The sequence below is a fragment of the Phalacrocorax carbo genome, chromosome 1 (genome assembly GCF_963921805.1).
Source record: "Phalacrocorax carbo chromosome 1, bPhaCar2.1, whole genome shotgun sequence".
Taxonomy (NCBI): domain Eukaryota; kingdom Metazoa; phylum Chordata; class Aves; order Suliformes; family Phalacrocoracidae; genus Phalacrocorax; species Phalacrocorax carbo.
The window spans coordinates 25,128,446-25,146,464 of NC_087513.1; the positions used below are offsets into that span (position 1 = coordinate 25,128,446).

Sequence of the window (18,019 nt, forward strand, 5' to 3'; positions counted from 1 at the left end):
ATTCTGTGATTCCTTTAGTATTCTGTGGGCAACCATATTGTGAACTCTTGATTTATATAATGCTGACCTTCAGTTTGTCTTTGTTTCTTATATGAAGGTTAATTGTAAGACGCAGACTGGAAGTGTCCGAGTCAATTGGCTTTGTGAGCAGGAGATGCACACAGAAACTGGCAAGACTGTTCTGGACAGTTACGAGAGAAACCACATCTCTCACGTTCTGGAAGATACCATGGAAAAGTCAACCACTTCTAGAATTACAAAGTATTTTGCTTGTGTTGACCAAACTATTCCAATTCATACTAAATTCTCTCTAGGGTGGTCCAGTTCTAGCCCATTTTTTTGTGCTATGAATTGCTGTCTTACCTGTACACTCCCTTAAACAGATGAACAAACACTGGCTTGTGAAAAGGGAAATTAAGGATGTATAAAATATCTCTGAGGAGAAGAGGGAAAAGTGCAATTAAAGGGTTAACCTCAGTGTTATGTACTTGCAGGTAACACGGAGAAGAAAAGGAACATGTAGATGATTGGTTTTATTGCTTCCTCCAAAATTATTATTTTTGTCTCAGAAATCTGATTTGAGGTGGAAGTGATGAACAAATTGCCTTGTATTAGGCAACAGCACTGTAACAGTATGCTGTGAGTTAAGGCAAATGGATTTCATTAATCAAGCTACATGTGCCAGATTCAGAAGTACACGTCTTCTGACATCTGTTTATATCTTCTCTTACAATTTTCTTTGTGCTTCCTTATTTTTCCCTTATCAGAACTTGTTTTAACAAAGCTAACAATTTTCTTTTTATTACCCCTAACATCTTGTTCTGATTGTGAAGAGGCGTCCGTGCCCTGTGCCGAACACATGCCAAGTGACTGCTGCTGCCTAATGCAGTCACAAGGTGTAGAAACAGCTCAGTGCTTGGCAGGAGCAAAAAAGTATTCTGGAGTAATTTGCTTCCCAGCATGAAGAAATTATCTATTTTGATCTTGCATGAGACTTGTGAAATACTGAAGTCATGTCAGGGTTTGAAGTGATTATAATTTGCTCTTGACTTTTGATATTTTTGATTTTTGGGAGAGCATCGCTCCATGCAAAAGATAGCTGAACAATTCCATGTTTCAGTTGATACACTCCAAACGTACCATTTTCTCACTCTCTTCCTTCTTGCTGGAATCTGCAATGGGTAGATTTACTGCCAATTTCAAACCTGTCAACACCCAAATGTGTGGCACCAGCTCTCAGTACATGTGAAAGAACTAAGCTGAGGGACATGATAATATGTAGCAGGGGAAGAAGACAGAAGTTCTGCAGAATACATTTTGTGCAGTACGGAAAAGTTTTCTATAAACTCCATTTTGAAGTTGAGCAATTCTGTTATCAGCCTGAAGTTATCAAGGAGTTAGAAAACAGTAGGAGAGGAGTTTGGACTTCGTGACTCTCCCTTGTAGTAGAATGTTAGAGAAATCTGTCTATGGTTATACTGCGGAGAGTTTTATGAGCTGCTTAAATCACAAAACTGAAAGTTATTGTAAGTACATATAACTCCCGGATTCAGGCTAAGGAAGTCCATGTTATGAAATTTCCCACTGTTTGCTGTTGTAGAGCAACCTCACCCAGCAGCCTGGCTGAATCCGGATAGCTGCAGCTGAACCGGAAAGCGCAGCTGTGCGTACGCTCGGACTTCCCTTTGCAGCTGGCCAGTTACATACACACTTGCCTGGAGTCATGACGCGGCTCGGCTCTGCTGCTCCAGCCCCGCTGCTGTGCACCCTCGCTGTGCTGGTCAAAATGTCTCTGTCAGTGGACCATGTTCCGATGCTGCTTTGGTCAACTCAGAGGTAAGAAATCTGATAAAAGAGTATCTCTACTTATGCTATTGCTCTGTGTGTGTGTGTGCAGAATATGTTGTATATCATCGGTTGCGGTGAATAGCCTCTGGGCAACAAAACTGACCGATAAATAAATTTACTTCTCGGCAAACGAACAGCCTAACAGATGAATTTACCTGGTTTTATTTATAATTTTAGTGTTCTAAGCTGGGCAGTAAGAAGTAAATAAAACCCCATATTCTTCAAATCTGAGGTAGATAGGCTTTATTCACCCTAAGGTAACCTTGAACTCCAGTTGGAGATGTTGTGACTTAAAGGCACAACATAAGGTAGTTTCACAAAAAGGAGCTGACCAAAATCTGTGTGGGCAACCTTAATCCTTGCATTTCCTAACTCCTGAATCCTGAGTTTTCACTTTAATATTCTTTTTAATGCAGGTTTTTTTAATAGAATACACTGCTGCATGTATAGACATAAGTTGTTACAAACAGCTGCGGAGTCTTGACAGATCTGGAGAGAAACATGAAATTCAGGGGTTTGCATATACTTATGAAATAAGAATCTGAACCTGTCTTGAAAGAGGCAGACATAGACCTCTTTTTTCAGAACAAGAATTTTATTCATGCAGACTTTAAGGTTTTTATTTAATTACTTGGGACTTCCAGAAATATGGCTGCTTGGGCAAGACAATAGCTTCAGATGGGTACTGCATATATAAGGTTGTCAGAGGACTATGTGCCACTATTCACAAGGCTGTCTCTGCGGGACATACACATTGGTTTTGTCTAGGAAGTATTGCCCCAAAATACAGGAAGCCGGTGTCAGAGATATGTAAGAGAAGGCTCCTGAAGGACTTACGGGATTGCAGGACTGATTGGAAGAACCAAAGGCAAAGTCCTGTTCTGGGTGGGAAGGTGACAACAGACCTGTTGTACTCTAAGTTTGCTTAGGGCGTGCTTTGGCCTGAGTAAATCATTTGACACTCTTATCCTAATTCCTAAATCCTCCACATTCTCAACCCGGTTTATCTAAGTTGTAAACCCTCTCATGGGGAGTTCATCTCATAGCCTCTGCAAGGAATTATATATTTTACCTAGTTCAACAGGCCTGATCTCAGCTGGGTATTTATTCATTTCTCTAATACAAATAATCCATAACACCAACAGCATTTGGAACTTGTAATTTGTCACAATCCAGCTGGGTGACATCATAAGTATGAAATGCTTTGCTGCACCACAAATAGTCTTGGTGCACAGATTAACCCTCACTTTTGCTGTAAATATGAATAGGAGGGGCTACAGTGACAGGGAGTCCTGTTGGGTCCCTTTGCTGGCATGACCAAACTGTGCATGCCTGGGCAGGGGGAGTTTTGCTTCTGAACTCCTTTGGTCATCAACTCTTGTCGCGTCTGAATTCATGGGATTTGATTCTTTTGTATCTTTATTGCTTTGTTAATGCCCAGAGTGTTGCTTGTGATATACTCTTCTGTAAACTGGGAAAGGAACCAAGGCAATGGCTTCTTGGGAGGTAATTATCCTTTCAACTAGTTGCACTGGATTCACTCTACCTTTCAGGAAGCTTTGAGCCATTTTTCAACACATTTGAGACACTGTGAATTACCTACCTGTCACTAGGAAGAGAATTAGACTAAATTCTGCTCTCATTTATCCTAGCGTAAATCTTCTGTCTTTAGGCAAGTTTATTAAGATTTAAGTCTGAGCTAAATCTTGTTTTTTTCTTTTTTCTTTTTGTAGTTGCTTCTTAATGTGTTAATTTTAAGACAGCCAGAGGAAGATTCTGAAATTTTATGAACATCAGGAATTAGATTGATTAGAATTATAGAATCATAGAATAGTTTAGGTTGGAAGGGACCTTTAGAGGTCATCTAGTCCAACCCCCCTGTAGTGAGCAGGGACATCTTCAGCTAGATCAGGTTACTCAGAGCCCCGTCCAACCTGACCTTGAATGTTTCTGGGAACGGGGCATCCACCACCTCTCTGGGCAACCTGTGCCAGTGTTTCACCTCCCTCATTGTAAAAAATTATTTCCTTATACCCAGTATAAATCTACCTTCCTTTAGTTTAAAACCATTACCCCTTGTCCTCTCACAACAGGCCTTGCTAAAGAGGTTGCCCCCATCTTTCCTATAGTCCCTCTTTAAGTACTGAAAGGCTGCAGTAAGGTCTCCCTGGAGCCTTCTCTTCTCCAGGCTGAACAACCCCAACTCTCTCAGCCTGTCCTCATAGCAGAGGTGCTCCAGCCCTCGGATCATTTTTGTGGCCCTCCCCTGGACCTGCTCCAACAGTTCCATGTCTTTCCTTTGTTGAGGGGTTCAGCAGATCTTTCTCCATGTATAGTGCCATACAGACAAGCATGATACTTTTCTGGTTTTTCATATGTGACGCTGTAATGTTGGGGGCCACAGAAAACAGATGTGTAGGAGGTGTTGATTGTGTTTCTTTCATATGTGTCCTGGACATTGCACCCTTTTCTCAGTAGTAATTAATACCAGCTTTGACATACGTCTACCAGCCTCTTAAGCATTTCCAGAAACGGAACCTCTGGTCCCTGGGGAGCCACAACATATAGGAATCTGCAGAGTTTGGTGAAGTTTGATTAGGTAATTTTGACTTTTTTTCCCCACTGAAAGAAATAAAGGGATGACTCTACATCAAGGCTTTTTTATATTCAAAGTACTTAATCTGTTCACCTTTATACAACACAGGCACATGTATGAGTACTAAACCTCTGTATTTAAAAGCCAAGTAAATGTTGGAAAAAGTTGTTCTTAGGATGAAAGTGGTCATAAGAGTCTAAGCAAAGATCAGTGCTTCCTTTGTCCTGCTTCCTAGTTTATATAAACAAAAGACCTGTTGTCAATATAAGCAGTGTCTTATCAGTTAATCCAGGGTGGTCATAACAGCAAACTTTCCACCAAGATGCAATTAGCAACTTGCTCTACTGCAGATTGTTCAAGTTTATACAAATCTAGAGCAAGCAAAGCAGGATAGTGGACTGATTAAACCGGTTTTATGTTTCCAGGAATAGAACATTTTATGGAAGAAGTGTTCCTCCTACCATGACCTTTGCATTTTTGAAAGGTGAAGTTCTTGTGGAGCAGAAATTAGTTCTAGGGAAAGTCATGGGAAAGGAGATTTATGTTGTTTTATAAAATAAAGAAACTGTAGCAGTAACTTTTGTTTGCTACCCCTTTACTCCAGCGTCTACATCTTGGTACTTTGCAGTGATGAAAGGTTTGCAGTGTGTGATCTACAGGCTTATGAAATCTGGAAACTACTATTTAAGAGTTTTCGGAAGGGTAACTAAAGAAGTGCAGCAATTATCAATGGATTTCTATTCACTTATGTCCCACCAGTTTAAAACTTCAGTGAGTCATTGGTCAACAGAAGCTGAGATTTACCGATCTATTCAACCACCCTCTCCCAGGTTATCTGTTATATCGAGTTGAAGGATGATACATTTTGCTCTTCTTAAGAACTAGCCAGTGTTTGTAAAGCCATATCTCAGAACAGCTACATTAGAAGAAAGTAACACTTTAAAGTCTCTCTTTTATGCAATATTATTGTACTGTAATCATGCTATTAAAGATAATGTTAGATGTCACATACGGATGAAACCTGCAACTGACAAACACATGCAGTGTACAAAGCATAAAGGAAGTGTGATATAAATCCTTATGGGGACATTAGTAAATCAAATACCTCTTTCCTCTAGAAAGAAAAATGCAGATCTGTACTTTGAGAAAAGTATTTTCTACCAAACAATAGTCTTTCTCCATTGAACTGAAGAAAAAGATGAAGTGGGAATAACTCAGTAGGTCACAGTGTCCTGCTTTTCACAAACTAATGCTAATATGTACAGTGGACATTCTCCAAATAACTTTGGCCTAGAAAAATTAACCTTTATCTTAAATTAGCCTTTAAACTAATATCTCCTGGTTGTTTTTCAAAGCAGTTGAGATGGAGAGGTTCCTCTTGCATATGATTCACAGAAGAAACTTGATTTAGCCATTTTGAACCAATATTCAAAATAATTTCTTTCCCTCCATAGATTAGAGAGGGAGCCTGGGAAAATAAATTCATTACAGTTAGTTTTTGTGATTGCCCCCCCATGTGTTTACTTTAGGAATGATTTTTGCCTACAGTCATTGAAAATGTATTACTACCTTCATTTATGCTATGCTTATATTGGGAAATGAATCCTTTTCTGGAAAATCCAGACTCTGTGACTTTGAGAAGGCATTAATGCCAAATAGTACATTTGCAGTATTTCTTAAAACTGCAAGGAATTTGCTGAAAAACATGCTGAAAGAAGGTCAAACATAAAAAGGATACAGTGGAAAAAGAAAATTGTTTTAGCTGTAACTTTTTTGGACTTCTACGGAGATACTGCGTGCTAAGCATGCTTGAGTAGCTTTTGGAATTTTTTTTCCTATAATCATGAGTTTTCATTCTGCTGCTGCTGCTGGTAATGGTGACATGCAAGCTTTGTGTGTAAAAGTGGTATTTGAAGGTCATTTCCAAATTTTTTTTTTAATTAGCTTGTTTACTTCTGCTGTGCAGGACAAAATATTTCTTATATGGTAATCACAAGGTGAGTGAAAGTGAAAACTGACAAGAATAATTTGTAAGAAAGAGTTCAGAAGCCAGCTACAAAGCAAGAATGTAAGCTCACAAGTTAGAGTGATCGAAGTCTTGTCATCTTACTGTCTCCCCCTCTGGGAGGTCCAGATACAAGAAAACTGGAAATCTTTGCTTCCATCAAAAATAAATGGTCAAATCCCAGTTCTACCTAGAAAGGGCACTGGTCAGAGAAGAATCTGTATGCCTAAACTTCTTGTCATGCCATAGCAGTTAGGGACAAGAAAGAAGTAAAATACCAAGCTGAGCTTTCTTTCCTCTCTTTCTTTAGTGCATTGTCTGGCTACTGGAGGAAAGAGAGAGCAGCTGAATTTTAAGTTTCCTCCTTTTTAGCCAGCAGGAAAGCACACACATTAGCAGAGATGCTCGTTGTTATAAGCCCCCGCGGCTGTGGACCGCAGGATGAATCTACAGTGGGGAGGTTAAGTCTGATATGCTTAGCATGCAGATGACTGCACAAGGCTGTGTGCATCTTTGGACATAACATTTTGTGCGAGCAATCAATGGTAGCAATCAATATGTGTGTTGGCCTACCACCTGTTTCATCCCATACCATCCCTTTCTGATCTCTTGCTGCCTGTTTGAGGTGAAGAGTTCAAAGGGATGGACCAGCTCATTGCATTCAGTAAAGCATACCCTCAGCTTATCCACCATAGCCACTATCCGTGGCAGTCACATGTCTCCAGTTCACTCTGCAGTTCACAGTAAACCAGCTAGTAAATCATACTGACATTTCCTGTCTGAGCCATGGTGAGAATATTGTTGCACCCAGCTGACCGTAGCAGCCCATTCAATGGAGGGTGTAGCCTTGCCTACCGCCATGCACAGTGCTCAGCAAACTATTTGAAAGAAGCAAAAGAAAGGTGTGTATAATATGGTGAATGTAAGTATTCCGCAAATGCTGCATTATAATAGAATTATTGGCTAACTGATGTAGATTTATTTTTCTAATGATGATGCTGGAGTTACTGAAGTTGACTGCTTGGAAGCTAAGAAGTCACTCAAAAGGTGCTTTTCAAGGTTAGCTAGCTAGCAAGAGTTGCCTCAAGGAACTGGGAATACCTTAGAAGCAAGTATGCTTTAAAACAGGATCATTAAATTTCTGAGGTTCTGAGTTCACAACAAGCCTTTGCCATTGTGCTGCTGCAAATAACATAGTTTTGTTTCATATCCTTTCTGTTACCTTTTATTCTTATTTGCATGTCCCAAAAGCTCTGAAAATCTTCAAGTTTTTTCTAATATTAGGCATGAAATAAATTTAGATAGTTTTCTAAATAAATACACCAGGATATTCACTATCATTTTCTTTCACACAAGCCATTTTTTAACATCTCTTAATCTATTTTCTTTTCCTTTAATATCATTAGTATTTTGGTGTGGCCATGGAATGCATAAAGTCAGTTCCTTAATAGTAATTCAGAATCTTCAGGAGTTTTTGTGATTTCAAATATCTTATTTTTAAAGAGTATTCTTAAACATTTGAGGTCGTGAGGTTTAACTTTTCTGAAAAGTTGAGGCATGCCTGTTACAATTTCTAAGTTGTCTAAGTAATATGGATTTCCAAGGACAAGTTAATAAAGACGTGAAGATGCTGAGCAAAACTAAGAAAATATAAAATGAAAATTTCTACTGAATAGAAAAAGATTTCTTTCCTGCACAGCAGGGTTTACTTCTAAAGCTTGAAAAATAAACAGACAGAAGATCTACTAGAATTTAATTTTAACCTTCGCAGCACATTGTCCTGAAAGAGTTTTCCACAGGTACTCTTTGCTCTAACACTCGCCCAAACTCCAAACTCTGAAGCGATCTAGGTATCTTGTACTGCAGGACTCCACTGTTTTTATCTGTGTCGTGGGTGCGGTTGGAGGCTTTTGATTCACTCCCAGCAGTCTTCACTGGAATAACTGAGAAGTCTTGAAGTGAAATATAGACTTTCCTTATCTGAGAAACAACATTGAAACCCCCCTATGTGTTCATTACCACTGTTCTGCCTCCATCTTAAGAGACTGCAGAGATTGTTTCCGTTCATAAAAGCTTGCTGCGCAAGGATCATTTCTGAATTGCTTTTGGGTTAGAAAATTTAATAAGCATCTCAACTTCACCAAATTGCAATCATATAATAGCTCATGCTACAGCACACAGCAATTGTCTATATTCTGTTCTTTGTAATTATAACTGTTTAGAGCATCTGGAATACCTGATTTCTCAGGCCTTAGCAACTGATGTGTGTTTGTGGAAGAAGGGAGATTAAGCTCCAAGCTCTGGGTTTTCTACAGAATGACAATATTACCTTAGTGAAGACATCTAGGACCTAAATTTTCATAGTAAATTTCATCCCTATGGGCCATGTTGCATACTCTTAAAATCCCAATCAGGTGTTGAAAGAATAATGCCACCTTTTGTTTTGCCCAGAACTGTTTTTTTTGTAGCTACTTTGTCCAATCCTCATAATGACCAGTTGGCAAAAGAATCATAAGCTTTCCTTGGTGTCTTGAGCTTTTCTGATAAGAGCTCCTGCTTCTGGAAAGATGGCTTTTCTGAGCTGCTTCTGCAGAGTGGTTCCTTCATCACCAAAAACGTAGGGGAGATCAGATTGTTTACGATATCACTGAAAAGCCACTTTTACTTAACAAAATATTTACAGAAAAATATTGATTTATGGCAACTTGTGGTCTAGCCTGAGTTCTCCTCTCTGGTCACCAAGACGTCTGAGGGCACTGGAAAGTGTTTTGGGAGCTGGGATTCCCTTTGGGAATTCTCTCTGAAGGTTTTCAACATATTCTTCTTTGTTCCACTTACTAGCTAATTTTTTGAAAGATGCAGCTGTGCTGTTGTACACAAATAACGAAGCAGAGACAGCTATCTTGATTGGACCGGTTTCATTCCTGCTGTAATACAGTTAATGTGATATGGGCATAAATGGGCAAGTTCTCTTGAGTAGGATGAAAGTAAACTGAACTGTAAACCTGATCTTAATCCAAAGATGATGATATCATTACCTGTTGCTGGATATTTAAAGAAAGAAGAGGTGTCATCATTGTCAGCAAATTTTACATGAAAACATTTTCTTTGTAGATTACAGTGGAATCCAGACACTGATTTGCATGAAGGACACATTGTCTCAGCACTGGAGCTGACTGCACTCTTGCAACCTGTTCTTATGCAGAACTCCAGAAACCTCATCTTGTTCCTGCAACATACAGTATGTAACATTAATTCCTTTTCTCCTACCAATGCCGAGTGCAAGTCTCTACCTAAATGAGATGTCGTGGCTCCTTCTCATCAGTCTCCTCCTTTTGTTTTTCAGCTTAGCATAGATGATTTCACATACCTCAGTGAATCCTACGGTAACAAGAACCCATTTCAAAATATTCAGGCAAGTGTTTATCTCTTTTATTTTATATGCAGTATTTAAAATGAAAAAAGATATAAGAAAGATGAAAACAAACAATAATTGGGAAAATTAAGCTGAATTGCAGCAGTTTTCCTATTTAAGTTATTTATTAAGATTATTTCAGTTTAAGCAGATGGGTTAACGGAAATCAACTGAGTTTGCAGAATTGTTTTGTAGCTATTTTATTGCTGCAGTTCAAGTTCTCAGAATTCATCATAACTGGCAAAATGATTCCTAAACATGCTGCAATTTTATACTGTAAAAAACAAATAAACTTCCAGACTGACACCCCAAAATTCTGTTTTGAAGCCACAGGAAGAAAAGAAGCCATTGGAGTCAATTATTTTTTCCTGTTTTTCAGAACTGAACATCTGATTTATTTTCATAGAAATTGGAGCTCTCTTAACTCATGCAGGGAGTTAACCGTTTCATATTTGAATGTAGTTAATATATAACTAGATACTGGATTGCTTTAATCTTCATGAAAAAAAGCCATGCTACTTGAGTAAGTATTAACTCCAGGCACAGAATCTGAGACCGAGTCCTCCTGGGCCAGTCAGCAACTTCAACCTCTCTTCTCACTCAGGTTTACAGATTTTGTGCACAGCACCACTGGTTATACTTACATGACAGTTTATTGAACACTAATCAGACAAAGGATCCGTTGACATGTGGAAGTCATAAGGCATTCCTGTAGGGAGAGCAGGATGAACAGAGCTATTAGTAACACAACTGGTATCGGAGCACATCAGGAAGTGTAAATTCCCAAGCACCACACAGCAAGCTGTACTTGTAATTAAATACATAAATATTCACATATTACCTGTCCCTATGTCTATACTGTCTAAGAACCTCATGTCTTCCTTGTGTCATTGATACTGGAGATCTTAATCTCTTTGCCACATAACATCATTTTAACCCTAATGCTGGAACAAAACCAACTATTCAGAGTATGTACAAGGGTTTTCTGAGGAATGAGTGGGAGTAATAATAATTTGTAATGTAAGGATCAGCGGTTGAGCCCACAGGCAGATGTTCTGGTACTTCTCTGGTATGCATTAGCTTTCCTGGGTTTAAAGTCTATGCAAAGCTGTTTCTGGAGCAAATTTTGTTGCTGCCTGACTGCAAAGATTGTTTGATTCTAGAAGCTGTCTGAAACGTACACATGACTCTGAAAGCTCCTAATGACATGGTGGTCTCATTTAAGTATGCCCTGGATGTTTAAGGGGAGGGATATTAAAGTATTTAAAACTGTCTTCTTTTGCCTTGCAATAAGGACTCCATCAGCACTGTAGATAGGGCTTATAGCCAAAGGCTAGAGATGAGTCCAGAGACCGATGGGTTTAGAAACTGGGGGGTATACTGAGTGGATTGGGGACCTACAGAGGCTAGTGAGGAGGTCCTCAGCTAAAGGAAGGACTGCGTTTAAGTAAATCTTTGGTCTGTATCTGGCAGAGCAAAGACTTAAACCAGTTTTTCAACAAGCTGAATAAATGTCAGTAACAGTTTGTTTGCTTTCTGACCTTGCCTCTGTTCCCTTTCTGTCTTGCAGCTGAGAAACTTTTTTCTTTTTACAGCTTCTTTAAAACTGGAAAGTTTCTTTTAATAAATTGCTTGCCGTAACTCCAGCACTTCCAAGATTTGTTCTGTTGGACTTGGCAATCTTAAGATTTTTCTAGCATAGTTTTGTGGGGGTGAGGTGCTGTAACTTCAGTGAAAGAAAATGAGATGTATAAATTAAATATTTCTTTTTCACTTAGGTGCCCATATGGAGAGTTTTGTCAATATCTATTGCATAAACTTGTAGCTTTTAGGGCCAGAAAGGATCTTTGTAATCATCCAATTCCATCTTGGATGTTAGAGAGGCTACAAGACTTTGCTCGGTTGCTATTGCATCAGTTGCACTCCACTTGAGCTACTTTGGGAAAGAAATCCATTCTTAATCATGCTATGAAAGACTCTGTCATAATATTCACAGAACACAGGACAAAGTGAAGGTCAAGTCTGAATTTTCTCACTGGGGAAATTAGAATCTTTGATATTGCATAATCACAAATTTTTATACCTTCATGCTCTGTATTATACAAGCGATTCATTAAGCTATAATAGATATTCCGTGTCACTCGAGTATCCTCCTTTTGAACTTCAGAAATGCAAATTTACTCACAAACCTCAACTGGAGATCTCATTTAGAATGTATATGTGCATGTAGCAGCATGTGTACCACAAGAAGGAAGTGTTATTTGTGGAAGAGTTATAGGTTTGTAAACCACAGAGACATTTGCAGATGTTAGATTTGTTCAGCTACATTAGCAGCTGTTTTGAGCTTTTGGGATCAATGGTTTTGTATGCAATAAAAGAATTCTATTTCCATTTAATACAAAAGCATTTTTATAGGTAGACAATTTGTCTTAAACATTCAAAGAACTTTTAAATTAAATAATAAAATACAAAGATTAGCACTTGGGGAACTTTTTTGTGAAGCAGTCACCTACCCTACAAACTATTTTTCTTTAATATTAGCTTTGGCTTTCCCCAAACTGCTCAGCTCCTTAGAACTGCAGCGCATGGTAACACACTCCAATTAGTGGCCAGCTGTGCAGCTGCATAATTATTATTGTAAGTCATTGCCATTCGTGGTTCTATATCTCCATCTTGTCCTTACTCACTGGTCATAGATTGAGGAGTACTGTTTAGTCACACATGATACAGAGGTCCTATTATAGATTTGATTGTCTTTGTTCCCTTTCTCTTTACCTCTTCTAGTTTTATTATATTATTTTTGACCAGGGGGCATGCAGAACTGCATAATAATCAAGACACATGTTCATCGTAGATTTATTTAGTGACATGATGATGTTTTGTTCTCTAGCTTTTTTCAAAAAACTGCTAATACTTGATTTTTTAATTCTGATCACTATCAGCCACTGACTGACATTTTCAAAGAGCTGTTGTGCCTCTTAAGGTTTCATTACTGAAGGGTAACACTGAGTTCTGACTCTATTATCTGTTATTGTGTACATAAAATTGGTGTTGTTTCTCCTCACCCTGTGTTCTGCTAAAATCAATTTACATTAAATCACATCAGCTACTTTGTGCCCAAGATGTTGTACCAGAAGTTGCTTCTGCAGTTTGTCAGACATTACCTTTATTGTCTTGAATAATTCAGCATAATCAGCATATTTCATTAGCTCAATATTTATGCCTTTTTACCAGATAATTTATGAACATGTGGAACAGAACAGACCCTAGTGCAGGAACATATTTTTTTCTACCCTTTCCTTGCTATCTCTTTACCTACTCTTTACCTATCCTTTACCTACATCCATGTGAAGACTGGTTCTGTCACGCTAAAGCAGCTTAATTTCTTTAGGAGTCTTTGCTTCAAGACTCTGCCCAGTGCCTTTTGTCGATCCAAGTACACTTTATCAGCTAGAGCTCTCCAGTGTACGTGACTATTGACTCCTTCACAGATTTCCAGCAGAATTGCAAAGGACAGCTTCTTTTTGCAAAAGCCATGTCAGCTTTTTCCCAGTACAATCCTTCCTTCTTGTTATAGCCTGTATTTCAATCTTTGGAATAGTTCCTTCCATTCTTGGACTTCAGCTTTGCTTCTCTATAGTTCCTCTATAGTTCCTGTCTGTAAGTTCCATGTTCATATAGTTCATAAGTTCATATAGTTCCATGAAAAAAAATCTGGTGCCATGTTTGCCATCATACAGTACAGTGGTATGGAGGTTTGTTCAACAAAACTTTCTGAATCTGCAACATATTTTATCAGCTGAAATGCATCAGATCAGTTTTCGTTAATAATATAAAATAATAATATATAGATTTACGCATACATTTGGAGAACACAGGTATAGTGTAAGAGTTTGTAAGATTAATTGTATTTGGAAAGTTAAAATGCAAAAATGATAATTTTTTTTGCAGTTCTCACGGTGTGTAGAAACAGATGTGCTTCCAAATCTGTTTGAATAGATTTTTCTGTTTTATAGATAACCCATTGACCAATGCTTTAGAAAAGAAGTACAATACTTCAGTATTTCTAATTCCATACTCACATGTAAAAGATGAAGATATAAAAGATCTCTTTTACATGCAAGAGCCTGCCTACTTCAGGTTTAGGTTCCCAAATATTTTCAGAAGCAATATAAGAGCCTGTTTAGTAATATTTCTATTATAGGACTGTCTATCAGCTTTGATGCCAAACATAAACTAGTTCAGAACAATGACTATGCCCACATGGTCTTTTATAGGTGGATGCATGAGTTTTTAACAAAGATTTTAACAGGTTTTTTAATGGTAGACCTAAATTTACTCCATTCCAGCTTCAAATTGCTTAGCTGTAATATCAATCCAATTAACATAACACTGAAACTACAGCAGGGCAAGTAAGTCCAAGCACAGCTTTATCATAGTGCAGCTACTTGGCTTGACGATGGCTAGAAATGTAGACAGAGTCATCCCACACTTATATTCAAAACAACATGAAGACCGATATATGTGATCCAAGAATGAAGTTTCTTAATAATATTTCACTCAGGAGAGGTGCTTCAGGGGACACTAAAGAAGGTAAATGTATTCATAATTACAGTAAGCTGCCCATAGACAGGTTATAGATTCTGGCATTTAATGTAGGAAGTTGTGCTATCAGTCCAACAGCTCAATAGGAGGTCTTCTTCCCTCTCCCTCTTCCTCTCCCTTTCCCTCTCCCTCTTCTTCTCCCTTTCCTAGCTACTGTGAGGTTGTACCTCTTTGTTTCATCCTTTAGCGGAATGCAAAATCAGGTGTTTCTCAGTAGTCTCTTTGTTCCCCGTCCTTTTTTGGAGTTCTCGGGTTTTGAACATGCAAGGTAGTTGAAATCCTAAAATGCATAAAGCAACATATGGGTATTGTAAAGACAAGGGTGCAGCGGCCAAATGTCAGGAAGGACAAACAAGAGGCATGGGATCAGAATGGCTATTTGAGGCTGTGTCTCCTCAGCTGTGTCTGCCCTTCAGATGGAAAACAGTTGAATACCAGTGGCTGGAAGCTGAGACAGATGGCAGTGCAGGATTGGTTAGGAGCAGAGGCATAATTCAGATATTACTCAGTAATGATGCATTTTGTATCTTATTCTACAATAAATGAGTAATCTGCTTAATATATATCCTTGGAAGAAGTGGCTGCTGCCCATTCTGGCTGCTGCTAGGGGGCAAGGTATTAAAATATTGAAAATAAAATAAAATAATTGACTATTGCTCAGGATTTTAGCTCTAAATTCATATATGTAAACAAACTAAAATGAAATGTATCATCCTTTCCTTCCAGGCGCTGCTAAAAACACTACTCAAAGACCTGTGAACCAGATCAGTGCTTTCTGCTCTATTTTTATTTCTGCAGTTATTTTTCTATCAGTCTGGCAAATCAGACAATGCTGCATAATCCTCCCTTATGAGCTTCTATAGAAAAGTGAACGTAACTAGCCTTTGCCTAGGAAGGAAAACATGTGAGCAATTAGAAAGAACCCGAGCAGGTCAGAAAAGTGGTAGGCAGTCAGAGAACAGACAAAAAGGAAAAAGAGTAGGAGGAGAAAAGTGTTAGCAAGACTACAACACTTGCATCAGTGAGAGGGGGAGAGAGAGCCTGTAACAACTTAAATATCTGAATGTTGGATCAAGTGACAGACCCAATCTAGACTTAAATGTAGAAAATGGGACAGCAAAGTTAACAAGTTGTAAACTAGGACTCAATGAAAAAATGTCTTCAAATATTCACATTAAATTTGGAGTACACTAATTTTGAATATTCTTATGTCTCTATCTTGCATTTTCCTTCCCAGAACATTTCAAGTTAATTTTATTATCAAGAAAAACCTTTTGAAAAGAAGCATTTTGACTCTGCGGGTTTTAAATTCATAAAAAGAAAATGTTTTTAAATGCATTTCACTCAATTTTTTCCTCAGAAACTCAGCTATGAAAATTATAAAAAAGTGATAGATACTCTGATGCTCGATTATCAGAACCAGTCCAGCCTGAGCTTTATAATTTGCACTTTGAGTAGAAAGACAGCAAATACATGACAGGAGTTTTCTTTGTGTGTGTGTCTGGAGGCTCTGTAGATCCTGAAACATGTAGCTTGCTTTAATTAATAGTTACAAACTAGGCACTTATCTGTACTGTGTGCTGTACCAGCAGGATGTACACAAAGGAAGGGCATTTATTATGTATTGTGTATTATGTATATATTAAGTATGACCCTGTACTGAATAGAGCTGCTGGAACTTGAGGTGTCTCACATTGATTCTTCTCGCTTCTGAGGGCATTTAGTTAGATGGTCGTCTGATGAGCTTTTACATTCTTAGCTTGAGAACTTCTACATCTTCTGTCTCTCCTTTTCCACCACACATGTGGAAAGGACAGTAAGAATTTGATGTCACCGAGTGCCTTAAGCTTGCCCCGCAAAGGTGCATAATCAGGAATAGGAGCAACACAAGTGTCCCTTCACTGCCCCTTTCCAGGAGCTACCTGCAGCCAGCATCAAGCTGGTGAGAACTCACATAGTGTTTACCATGGTGGTTCTTCACCCTTGAATATTAAATTAAGGATACATAAAAGAAAGGTTTGTGTTTAGTTATTAAGCAACTAAATAAGCTGTTCATAAATTTATTACAGGAAATTCTTCAGTCTTCTCCTTCATCTTTAGTTTTACCGGCTGTTGACTGTGAGGCTACCAGGTACCTTCTGAGCTTTCTTCAGGAGTCAGGAGATTGGAAGTTAACAAACATAACTAATCTCAATGTCTCTCAAGTGGAAGTGAATACATCTAAACCAAACTTACTGGTGGTTCAGCTACAACCACTCGTCAGGTAGGAGCTTGTCACAAACAAAACTGACCCATGTGTGCATGATTTTTAAAGCTTTTGAAAATGTCACTTATATTCGGGAAATATAAAAACCAAAGTGGAAGCTTACAAGATTAGAAAAGTTATTTTTCTTGCAAGGGTGAATTTGGTGTTTTTTAAAGTCCCCTGATGAGCTTACCAGGTGTAATAGATGAATTATGTTGAGAAAGTCAGTCAGGCGTTCCTATTTTGTCTGCCTCATTATATGAGAACAAAGGGACAACTAATAAAACTAAATGGCAACACACTTTTAGCAGAAAGGCTGAATTATTTTATGCAACACATGATTAACCTGCAGAATTAATTGCTAGAAGGCATTCCAGGGGTCAACAAACTGGCAGGGTAAATAAACAAGCAAATAAACATACAGACAAACCTGAAGTTATTATGAATAAAAAGAGTGGGTTTCATCACTCGAGAAAGAAGAGGAGGACTATGAGAAGGGCTATAATTCTTCATGTTTCCAGGCCTATGACAAGTGTGATCTAATGGAAGTGGAGCTAGACTGTTCCTTCAAGTGCATGTATGTTTAGAAAATATAAGGCATGGGTATATCGAGTCCCTGTGCTCAACTTCTCCTGCTCTTCTTCCTAGCCTGTTACTTGGGCCTTTGTACATGTTGGTATACAGTGCATGTATCAATGGGTCCTAAGGAAGTGCAATTATATAATTATATATTATTATATTTTTTAAAATTATATATTATATATTTTATATATATAATTATATAATTATGCTATTAATGGCTTTGCAGAAGAAAAAGGTCATAAGGAGGAGATGAAGGATGCCAGCGATCCTTTTACTAGTCTGTGTCTTTGTATATTTCTGGTTCACATTGTTCTTGCCTAGAAAAGATTTTTAATTATTTTTCTCACACTCTTTTTGTAGTGGTTTCAATATGGTTTCCACCCTGGAAGCAATTGCTGAAAATGGTAAGATATATGACCAAGATATAACTAACATTTCGTCATTTAAGTCTGTGTTTTCTCTTGAGCAGATTGTATTCTCTAGTTCCTGGGTTTTGCTGTAATTCTACTATTTAAGGGTTTTCTTTTCCCCATCTATAGTACTTACAAGCAGTCAGTTATCATAGTGTTGAAGTACTGAGTGTCTGATTCAAAATCCACTGAAATGGATACAGCTCTGTGACCTGAAACATAATGATAATTCACCTCTGCTTCAGGCACAGGCCTTTGCTCATGCTCTGAGATCCTCCCAGTTCAGAGTACCAGCCCTGCATCTCCGTGCAGC

The 18,019-nt window shown here is 38.2% G+C and overlaps 1 protein-coding gene across 1 annotated transcript in view; it reads left to right on the forward strand.

Moving 5' to 3' along the window:
• Positions 1-1,442: 1,442 nt before the first annotated feature.
• The window catches only part of ATP6AP1 (ATPase H+ transporting accessory protein 1), a 68,615-nt gene continuing 52,038 nt past the window's right edge, over positions 1,443-18,019 (forward strand). The window contains exons 1-5 of the mRNA XM_064446397.1: positions 1,443-1,836; positions 9,564-9,690; positions 9,796-9,864; positions 16,539-16,732; positions 17,657-17,700. Of these exons, the coding sequence (XP_064302467.1) occupies positions 1,724-1,836; positions 9,564-9,690; positions 9,796-9,864; positions 16,539-16,732; positions 17,657-17,700 (547 nt within the window). The 5' untranslated portion in view covers positions 1,443-1,723. The remainder of the gene's footprint in view (positions 1,837-9,563; positions 9,691-9,795; positions 9,865-16,538; positions 16,733-17,656; positions 17,701-18,019) is intronic.